Source organism: Rosa rugosa, chromosome 5 (genome assembly GCF_958449725.1).
Source record: "Rosa rugosa chromosome 5, drRosRugo1.1, whole genome shotgun sequence".
Classification (NCBI taxonomy): Eukaryota; Viridiplantae; Streptophyta; class Magnoliopsida; order Rosales; family Rosaceae; genus Rosa; species Rosa rugosa.
The window spans coordinates 45,034,267-45,045,707 of NC_084824.1; the positions used below are offsets into that span (position 1 = coordinate 45,034,267).

General features: G+C 38.8%; 1 protein-coding gene across 1 annotated transcript; it reads left to right on the top strand.

Annotated features, from left to right (window-relative positions):
• Positions 1-1,975: 1,975 nt before the first annotated feature.
• On the top strand, positions 1,976-11,386 carry LOC133711730 (uncharacterized). The gene is made up of 9 exons (XM_062137827.1): positions 1,976-4,165; positions 5,227-5,529; positions 5,681-6,157; positions 6,787-7,543; positions 7,660-8,306; positions 8,407-9,156; positions 9,264-9,722; positions 9,826-10,921; positions 11,116-11,386. The coding sequence occupies exons 1-8, from the start codon at positions 1,976-1,978 to the stop codon at positions 10,894-10,896; spliced, it is 6,654 nt and encodes a 2,217-aa protein (XP_061993811.1). The 3' UTR covers positions 10,897-10,921; positions 11,116-11,386.
• The last annotated feature ends 55 nt before the right edge of the window (positions 11,387-11,441 follow it).

An 11,441-nucleotide genomic window follows, 5' to 3' on the forward strand; every position in this document is an offset into this window, starting at 1 on the left:
GTGGAAATGAACAATTCAAAGCGAGAAGATGTGTGGTTCCTGGACAGTGGATGCAGTAACCATATGTGTGGCAACAGAAAATGGTTCTCAAATCTCGATGAGACCTTCAAGCATTCAGTAAAGCTTGGCAACAACACCAGAATGGCAGTGACAGGGAAGGGAAACATCAAGCTAGAGGTTCATGGCATGACTCAGGTAATAAGTGATGTGTATTATATTCCTGAGTTGAGAAACAACCTGTTGAGTATAGGGCAACTACAAGAAAAAGGCTTGGCAATTCTCATACAGCATGGGGAGTGTAGAGTGTATCATGAAAGAAAGGGGTTAATTATGCAAACTCCTATGTCTGCGAATCGAATGTTTATCATCCTTGCTGCAGTTGTGCTCTCGGATTCCCCAACGTGCCTGCAAACAAGCACAGAAGACTTGGCACACTTATGGCACCGTAGATATGGCCATTTGAGTTACAAGGGACTCAGGACCTTGCACTACAAGAAAATGGTCAAAGGGCTTCCACAAGTCGTGGCTCCTACAAGGGTGTGTTCTGATTGCTTGGTGGGAAAGCAATGCAGAGACTCCTTCCCGAAGAAAAGCATGTGGAGAGCGTCACAACGATTGCAACTAATTCATGCAGATCTCTGTGGACCAATTACGCCACAATCAAATAGCAACAAGAGGTATGTTTTAAACTTCATTGATGATTGCACCAGAAAGATGTGGGTATATTTCTTGAAGGAGAAATCGGACACCTTTACTATGTTCAAACAATACAAGAACTTAGTAGAGAAAGAGACAGGCTCGTCTATTCTTTGTTTGAGAACTGATAGGGGAGGAGAATTCACATCAGTGGAGTTTAATGAGTTCTGCAAGTCCAGTGGGATCAAAAGGCAACTCACCGCAGCCTATTCTCCTCAACAAAATGGGGTGAAATTGTCAAAGGATGAGGCAGGTAACAAAGTTGATGCGACCATGTACAAACAAATGGTGGGAAGTTTGATGTACTTGACAGTAACAAGGCCGGATTTGATGTATGTGGTTAGTCTTGCTAGCAGATTCATGGCTAGACCAACTGAAATGCACTTGCAAGCTGTGAAGAGAGTGCTTCGGTATGTGCAAGGCACAGTTAACTTGGGAGTTTGTTACAAAAGGAGAGGTGATGGGAATTTACTAGCCTATACGGATAGTAAGTATGCAGGAAATGTGAATGATCGGAAGGACATCTCTGGTAATTTGCTAGCCTATACGGATAGTGATTATGCAGGAGATGTGGATGACCGGAAAAGCACCTCCGGCTATGTGTTCTCACTGAGTGGAGGGGCAGTGTCCTGGACTTCCAAGAAGCAGCCGATTGTTACCTTGTCAACTACAGAGGCAGAATATGTAGCTGCAGTCTCATGTGCTACTCAGGGTATTTGGTTAAGCAGAGTGTTAGACAAACTTGGTCATTCTCAAGACAGCTGCATCACTATCCTATGTGACAACAGCTCAACCATCAAGCTCTCTAAAAATCCAGTTCTGCATGGCCGTAGCAAACATATTGAGGTTCGTTTTCATTATTTACGTGAACTTACAAGGGATGGCAAGGTAAGGTTGGTGCATTGTGGCTCTCAAGATCAAGTGGCAGATGTCATGACTAAGCCACTCAAACTTGAGAGCTTTGTGAAGCTACGTGAATTGCTTGGGGTCTGTGAGATTCCAAGTTAAACTGATTGCTCACTGCAATTCAGTTTAGGGGAGGATTTGTTAGGGTTTGCATTAATGTTGACTTAGTTAGGGTTTGCATTAATGTTGACTTAGTGATAAGATAGGTTTATCTTTAATGCTGTTGAATAAACCCTAGTTGTTAGGGGTTAGTTAGGGTTTTGACTTCTTCCTGTAATCGTGTACCACGCATCAGAGTTGTACGGTGCATGGGCTGCTATTTCGCTTTCATCGTTGTAAGGCTATATATGCCATCTCTTCCAATAATGAATATATGAGGTTATTCTCCAGTTTGTGGTTTAGACCTTGCATTTCATATCCAACATTCTTGAATTATGAGCAGCATGCAGAGACTAGATGTCTCCGTGGCTTTTGTCCTAATCTAAAGGTTCGCCATCATCGCAGCAGGAAATCAACAAAATTGGTTCAAGAAGTTGCTGACCTCTGTGGGAAAAAGGATTTTGGCGATATTGCATACGATGTCGAACCAGAGGAGGTGTGCAGCATACCTGCTAAGGATTACCAGGCCTTTGATTCAAGGACTTTAGTTGCAGAGAAGATCATGAATGAACTGAGACAATCTGATACCGACATAATTGGGGTGTACGGTATTGGGGGCGTGGGGAAGACAACACTTGCTAAAGAAGTTTATCGGCAAGCTACAAAAGATAAAACGTTATTTGATGATGTTGTTATAGTACTAGATGTAAAAAAGATTCCAGATTTGGAAGAAATTCAAAAAAGAATTGCGGAAAAGTTGGGAATGGAATTTCTCGGAGATGAGACTATAGACAGAAGAGCTTATCGTCTTTGTCATATGATAAAAGACAAGAAAGTTCTGGTAATTTTGGATGGCATACAAGAAAAAGTTGATTTGGAGATTTTGGGACTTCCACGGGTGCCCAATTGTAAACTATTGTTGACATCTAGAAACAGAGAAGTATTATCGGTTGAGATGGGTACACAAAAGGAGTTTCAACTTAACCTTTTAAATGCAGAAGAAAACTGGAGTTTATTTGAGAAGATAGCAGGTGAAGTTGTTCAAAATTCTGCCATACGAGAAGTAGCAATACAAGCCACACAAAAGTGCGGAGGCTTGCCAGTTTTAGTGGTAACAGTTGCAAGCGCCCTGAAGAATAGAAGTACAGTACAAGCTTGGAAAGATGCCTTGCGACGCTTAAAGAAATTTGAGAAACTAGGATTCACGGAAAAAGCATACTTGGCTCTGGAGTGGAGTTACGAGCAATTGGATGATGAGGAGCTTAAGCCATTGTTCTTGCTTTCTGGAATTATGAGGGGTTACTCTATATGTCTTCTTGACTTGTTGAAATATAGTATGGGCTTGGGTTTGATTAAAAACGTGGATACAGTGGAAGAAGCACAGGATGCATTGCATTCACTGGTTGAAAAACTTAAAGATTGTTGTCTGTTGCTAGAGGACAGTGATGATAATAAACTTGTCAGAATGCATGACATTGTTCATGAAGTTGTAAACCGGATAGCCTTGAGAGATCAATACGTTTTCAAAGTTGCTATTGGAGATGAGTTCAAAGAATGGCCAGCTAAGGATTTTTGTACAAAGTGCACTATGATCATTCTCAAAAGATGCAGTATTCCCCATCTTCCTGAAGGTTTGGAATGTCCAGAACTGAAAATGTTTACCTTTTCTAGTAGGGATGCTGATCACTACTTGGAAATTCCCAGCAACTTTTTCGAAGGGATGAAGAAACTCAAAGTGTTGGACTTCACTAGGTTGAGTATCCCATCTCTACCTTCATCACTTGAATTCCTAGAAAGTCTTCGGACGTTGTGTTTGGATCAATGCACATTGGGAGATGTAACTCTTATTGGACAGCTACAAAACTTGGAAATTCTCAGCTTTCAAGAATCCAAATTCAAAGAGTTGCCCAAAGAAATAGGGCAATTGACTCGTCTGCGATTGTTGGATTTGAATGGTTGCTCTCAACTCGAAGTGATTTCACCTAATGTTATATCAAACTTGAAAAGGTTAGAAAACTTGAGAATGGGTAACAGCTTTAACCGATGGGAGGGTGAAGGAGTCATCAGTAGTGAAAGAAGAAATGCAAACCTTGGAGAGCTAAAGCGCTTGCCTCAGCTAACTGCTTTACAAATACATATCCCAAATGCTAACATCATTCCAACAGATTTGTTCACCACTAGTAAGTTAGAGAGATTCCAAATATGTATTGGTTCTGCTTGGAAATGGGATAATGTGGATGAAGCCCTCAATGCACTAAAGCTCCAGCTCACTGCTAGCAATGAATTCATTGAATTGGACCAAGGCCTAAGAATGTTGCTGAAAAGAGCTCAAGACTTGTACTTGGAGGGGACGGAGGGTGTTAATAATAGTATTGTCTATCAAATAGGTGATGAAGGTCTTCAGAAATTGAAGCATCTCCATCTCCAAACGAATGCCGAGTTTATGTATATCATAAATGGGAAGGTGCGCTCCTTCATTTGTTTCAATTTTGTCATCATATTATAATTAATCCGTAGATATTTTGTAATAGAATTATATATAGATGTCCTATATTTATTAAAGTCGCTATTTTCTGTGCATGGAGAATAATTTAGAGAGAGATGCAAGAGCTACTCGATTTTCATTTTGTGAACTTCTAATCTCCTTTATTATCAAGCACAAACCGTGGTATTACAATTGTCCTGTTATTTTGCTGTTGTTAGAACTGGTGAGTGTTAGGACCAGTGGGCAAGTGGATTAGGAGAAGTGTTTTAGGAGCAGGGACTTTGGGACTTAAAATGTTTTTAGGAGGAGGTTGGACTTCTAATCATATTGCTTCTTACTTGATTACTCATATTGCATCGTACTTGATTACTTGCATTGCTTAGAGCAACTCCAACAGCTTCCCTATAATTTCTGTATTATAGGGAAGTAAAAGTCAAAACTTTAGCCTTTTTTTCTGCTCTAACTCCAACAGATTCCCTATTTTACAACAATCTCTAAAATCTCCATATTCTTCCTTAAAATTTTAGAGTTTGCTGTAAATATAGGGAATTTGGTTTTCTCTTTCCTCACTTTCCCTAAAATAGAGATAGTTATAGGGAATCTGTTGGATCAAAAGAGGCTTATTTTTCCCTAAAATAGAGAAAAATCAAAATATAGGGAATCTGTTGGAGTTGCTCTTAGTTAGAGGATAACTTTAGATAAGTTCTAGACTACTCAGGGTAAATATAGTTCTAGACAAACTTTAATCATTGTTCCAGGATGATGTAGAGACTTCCCAATGTGCATTATCATTTTAACAACTTAAATACAGTACAAAAACATTGTTTTGAAGATGCCTACTCCACAATCTATGAAAAATAAATAAGATATTTTAGAATATCGAAAATATTGATCAGTCATTAATTCTTATAACAAATCTTAACATGTCATTTAATTGCCCTTTTGTTTTAGGTATTTAATTACTTTTGTCATTTTTCCTAATGATCTAGCAATAGCAAATGTGATTTCCTAAACATGATCTATTTGTACCATATGTACAGGTTAGGTATCCCAACTTAACATGGTTGGTGGTGAATGAACTCAATGGTTTAAGATTCTTGTTATCATCTTTAATGGCTAGAAGCCTTACACAACTCAGACGTCTTCAGGTATCAGGATGTCAAATAATGAAAGATATAGTATCAATAGAAGAATCTAGTGAAGAAATTGTAGACAACTTCTTTTGCCAGCTACAAATTTTGGAGCTAAAAGACCTTCCAAATCTCACTAATTTCTACTCAAGAAACTATAGTGAACTTTCAAATCCATCATCTGGGATACAACACTTTATTTTTGACAATAAGGTAACTAATACATTTTTTTCCTACTTCCTTTTGGCTAATACCTTGACATATTTTCTTTTCACATTTTAATTATTTTTGATATTCTCGATCAATTAGTTACATATTGCTTCTTCACGAGTCCATGATTAAGATGAATATCATTGATATGCAGGTAGAGTTTCCAAACTTGAAGAAGTTATGCATTGATGGCCTAGCAAAGTTGACGACGATATGGAACAATCAACTTTCTCTAGAGAGTTCAAAAAATCTAGAGACAATTGAAATTGTTTCGTGTGACAGTTTGAAAAGTATTTTCCCAGTTTCAATAGCTAGAAATCTCAAGCAATTAAAAAGGCTGATAGTGAAGAGTTGTGGAGTGCAAGATATTGTTGCAAGAGAGGAGGGACTTCAAACAACACCTAGGTTTGTGTTTCCAAAAGTAACACAAGTGATTTTTAGAAATTTGTCCAACCTCATGAATTTCTATCCGGAGATGCATGTGTCAAGCTGGCCGTCACTCAATGAGTTGTGGGTGGTACAATGTGCTAAAGTCAACATGTTTCTCAAGGAAATCTCAAGCTTTCAAGGACATAGTGAGCCAGAACGTCTCAATGTTCTTATCCCACAGTCTCTCTTTTCAATTGAGAAGGTAAGAGTACGTACTTAATTTCTTTTTATTAAAAGTATTTATTTAAAATATATTATGTATTTATTTAAAATATATTATGACATATACCCTGATACCTCCAGGGCTTTTGTCTCAGTATCTATAATGTTCCAAGATTTATTGGCATTGTGATTGGAATGTCACTAAAAAAGAGAGGTTCAGGGAAGAAAAACATGTTTCTGCAATTAGGCAACAGAAAAAAAAAATTTGAAAAAGAGCACAAAACTAGTCTTTTTGCATAAACATGAACCATGAGTCATAACTTAAAAATGCACATAATATCCAAAACGTTGGGCCCTTTTTGTTCTACTTTGGAGTTGGTTCAGCATTTTTTTTTTTTAAATCAAAGAGGCAGTATTGGAGAGATATATAACTAAATTCTAACTTTAACAAAAAATAAAAAAAAGTGAGAGAGAGGAAAGATTTATTTATTTTTAGTTAGCATATTTTGTAACGTATAACAATATATACGCACACATATATGCAGTCTCTTTCACCTCTTGAAAACAAGAATCTTACGAAATGCTCTTTTAAGTACTAAAAAGTGAATCAGCACATCAAATTAACAACTGCTTAATTATAATCAAGTTCTCTGATCTTGTCTATTTCAGGATTCATTTCCCAATTTGGAATGGTTGGCCGTGAATGCAATGGAGTTTTCAAATGGTCCACTCCCAGCAGCTGCACAATTGTTTAGCAAACTAAAGCAACTTGAAGTTTGGTGTCCAGAGTCCAAGTCAGTTGTTTTCCTTGACAAATTACTCGTCCCAGAAGGCAACATCAGTAGTAGTGCAGTTGGGACCCAGCAGCAGCAGCAACTCCCACATTTAAGAAAGTTGAGGCTTGTTCGAATGTACAAGCTGATGCATTTAGGCCAAGATGATGAGGAGGACAACTCACAATCAGCCCCCCGCATCCCGAATTTTCCAAACCTGGAAATTCTATTCGTGAATGCTTGTCACAGCTTAAGGAATCTCAGATCATCCGCAATATCCTTCAACAATCTAACAGCTTTGCAAGTAATTAATTGCAAGGGATTGGAATACTTGATAACTCACTCCATGGCCAAAAGTTCAATGCAACTCATAACACTGGAAGTCGTGATGTGCCAAAGACTGGTGGAAATAGTGGGAGGCAATGAAGGTGACGATTCAAGTCATGAGATTACATTCAGGCGGCTGAAACATTTAAAACTATCTGGTCTACCAAGACTGCAAGGCTTTTGCTCGGGAAATTGCATTGCTAAATTCCCGTCCTTGGAAACTTCAACCATGAGCAACCGCCTCAAATTGAAGATTAATTTCACAGCTCATGACCAAACGCTACAGCTAACAAACGAAGAGGCAGACACAGATGTCTATGGTGTGGGTAAGTCTTCGTTCAGCATTCATGTTTAATGTTTTGTATTTTCCCAATATATATATATATATATATTTATTCACGCTATCTATACATGAAATGCTGATTCTGTGTGATATTTCTAGAGGAGCTGATTGCTGAGGATGAAATGAATTCGGCAATACATGCAGAAATACATGCAATTGGGGATGGGATCCTCCCACATTTAAGAGGGTTGAAACTTTACGGGATGCGGAAGCTGATGAATCTTGGGGAGGATAGCTTCGGACCGGCATGCCCATATCTTCCAAATCTGGAAATTCTGAAGATAGATGACTGTGACAGCTTAAAGAACTTAAGATCATCCGCAATATCCATCAAGAATCTAGTAACTTTGCAAGTAAGTCGTTTTAAGGGATTGAAATACTTGATATCTTTCTCCATCGCCAAAAGTTTGATGCAACTCACAAACCTAGAAGTTCAGGATTGTGAGGAAATGATAGAAATAGTGGGGAGCAATGGACACGACCATTCTAGAAATGAGATTGAATTCAGGGTGTTGAAACATTTGGAACTTTCTGCTCTACCAAGTCTGAGAGGCTTCTGCTCAGCAACTCGCATTGTCAAATTCCCATCCTTGGAAAATTTATCGATGAGAAGTTGTAATCAATTAGAGGCATTCATCTTTGACCCTACGGATACAAGTAATACAATTGGCAAGGATATCAAAGACACCTACTCAAATGAAAACATTGAGTCTGGAGTAGTGCAACAATTCCTTTTTGACAACAAGGTGAAATAATTGTTTAACTTTCTTTAACTATTCATTTATACCACATCTTCAAAGTTTCTTTAACAGTTCCATAAGATGGTTAATAAGTATTTTTATACAGGTTGAATTTCCGAGGTTGAAGAGTTTGTCTATGGAGGGTCTAACAAAGTTGACCGCAATATGGCACAGTCAACTTTCTCTAAACTCCTTTAGTAGACTCAAAGACCTTCAAGTACATGGATGTGGAAATCTAATAAATATCTTTGTGCCCAGTACTATGGGAAGATTGAATGCTCTTGAGACCTTATTGATAAAGGAGTGTAAGTCTGTACAAGTTGTATTTGAACTCGGAGGAATTGGTGTTAGAGGAATACATGACACGTCAGCAGAAACCCAGCCGAGATCTTTTGACTTTGAAAATCTAGATTCGGTAGAAATTGATTCTTGTGAGAGTTTGAAAAACATTTTCCCAGTTTCGGTGGCTAGAAATCTCCACCAGTTAAAAAGGTTGATAGTGAAGAGTTGTGGAGTTCAGGAAATTGTCACAAAGGAAATTGAATCTCCGAGGTTGAAGACAGCCTATACTAAAAGGAAATTGACAGAAGAACACAGTGAAGAAAACAAGGATGACATGTTTCCTGATTTAAAAGAATTGGAGCTAAAGGATCTTCCTCATCTTGTTATATTCTGCTCAGGAAATTATTTTGAATTTGCATCTATGGAGAGATTGCAATTAGAAAAGTGTGCTAAATTGGAGACATTCATCTGTAATCCCTCGAGTAACAGTATTGCAAGCCAGAAAGAAATGGAAAGAGTGGACAAGAATGAGAACCTTGAGACAGTAGTACCATACTTTCTTTTTGACAAAAAGGTGAATTACATTAATCTGTTTCTATTTCTTTCATCTTGTATTTCCTACACAGTCACTTTAAAAAGCAACGGTTTCTTAACATTTCCTCAAAATGGATGTACATGCAGGTAGGGCTTCCAAGGTTGGAGAGATTGATTATCAATGAACTACCAAAGCTCACAACAATTTGGCACACCCAACTTGCTCCAAACTCTTTCCACAGACTGGAAGACGTTACAGTGCAACAATGCAATGGTCTTAAATATATTTTTCAAGTCTCCATCATAGCCGCCGGTGTTTTTCAGCAGCTACAAAAGTTGATAGTAAAGGAATGTGTAGTGGAGGAAATAGTTTCTCAGGAAGAGGGCGTAGAAAAATTAATGCCTGATCAGTTCTTCCCAAAGCTAACATGTTTGGAATTTACAAGTCTATTCCAACTTGAGAGATTCTATCTAAAGATGCCTGCTATAAACTGGCCACTAAAAACATTAGTGTTGTCTGATTGTCAGAAAGTGGATATCTTTGCCGTGGATGACTTGGGGAATCTGCGTACTCGGGTTAAACAATATCCTGTTCTATGTGAGAAGGTAACTTATGCAAATATACATGAGCCCCCTGTACAATCTATGGATCTTTCTGCTGTACTGATAGTCTGATACTAACATAACATATGCATTGTTCATATTTCAGAGTTCATTTTCCAAACTGGAAGTTTTGACCTTCAGCCCCGTGAACATCTGGTACGGTCGACCTGCCCATGAGAAAGCTCTTTTTCCTGCGACCAGTACAGATGGGTCCCTTCCACATTTGAGAACGTTGAGGCTACATGGAATGGAGAAGTTTATGCGTCTCTGGGAGAACACCGAACCTGCAGCTGGCTCAGCTTTTCCAAAGATGGAGACTCTTGAGGTGAAGAATTCTGGATTGACTAATCTAGAGTTGTCTGCAATATCCTTCCGGAATCTAACAATTTTAGAAGTAACCTTTTGCTGGCGATTGCAATATTTGACCACTTATTCGGTAGCTCGAAGTCTCGTGCAACTCAAAACTCTGAAAGTTGACGAATGTAAAAATATGAAAGAGATCTTCACAAGCGAAGGAATGGGAGAAGATGCAAGTGAATGTGAGATTGAGTTCAGCCAGTTGCAAAGTTTGGAACTCGGTGATTTAGTAAGTTTGGAACGGTTTTGCTCGAGCAATTGCAGAGTGAAGGTCCCAATCTTGGGAACTTTAGAGGTGAATTGGTGCCCGTTCAAATTGAAGATTTCCTCTGATAAGGTACTAGAAGTTGATGATGTCCAAACTGAATCATGGTCGCAAAGCATGTCTATGCTGGAACAGGACAACAGACGTTTGCGGGAAGAATTAAGGGCCAAAGAAGGTAACAGCCTCCCGGAGACTCCGGTTGTTCTCGCTCTGCCTGACACTGGTCCTTCTAGCTCGTTGACTGCCAAGAGAACTGCTGATCTTCCTGTGGAGGTGATAGCCCAGCTTAATGCTCTGCTTGGAATTGATCTGGCAACTCCTGCCGTGGACAAGAAGAGCTCTTCTAACCACATAGTGACTGAGCTAACTGCCCAACTTGAGGCAAGAAGGTCTGAGCTTATTGCCGGCAGCTCTCAAGTTGAGGCGGAATGTCAAGAAGTCATGGGCCGGGAGGCGGAACTTGTTAACATAAGACAACTAATCAAACTGCTTGAAGCTCGGGCCGCTACTCTTGCAGCAGCAGCCCCTCAAGTTGAAGATTCTCACTGCTCATGACCAGACACAGATGTCGATCGTGAGGGTAAGTGTATTTTCCCATCTCATTACATTCATGTTTAATGTTTTGTATTTTCCCAATATATATTCTCCGGTGCCCAAAAATTTTGTATATAACCACATTTCACTGTGGTAGTCTATGCGAGAGTGCCTTAACAATAAGTAAACCTTCAAAGTTGTTATTATTTGTTTTGACAAATTCCTTACTCCACTTTCCAGATTCTACTGCTCCACCTGGCCGTAATTGCTCGTCTTTTCTGGTTTGACTTAAGTGGAAGATTCTTCACCAAAGTGTACATTCGTGTGTTGTAAACTAATGGCTTGTGTTATGCATACCAAGTGTTTGGTAAAATGCTTGTGTGATTGTTTCTGTGGTGATTTTGCTGCATTTCAATTCTATGCTTGTATTTATATATGTGTGCAAGTCTTGCTTTCTCTCTGCTTAGCAATAAAGGAAACTGAGTGATCAGAAAAAAACTGAGTGATTCTTATTTGAGCTCCTCTCGTTTTCAGTTTTTTTTTTTCTCAGCTTAATGTTGGTGTAA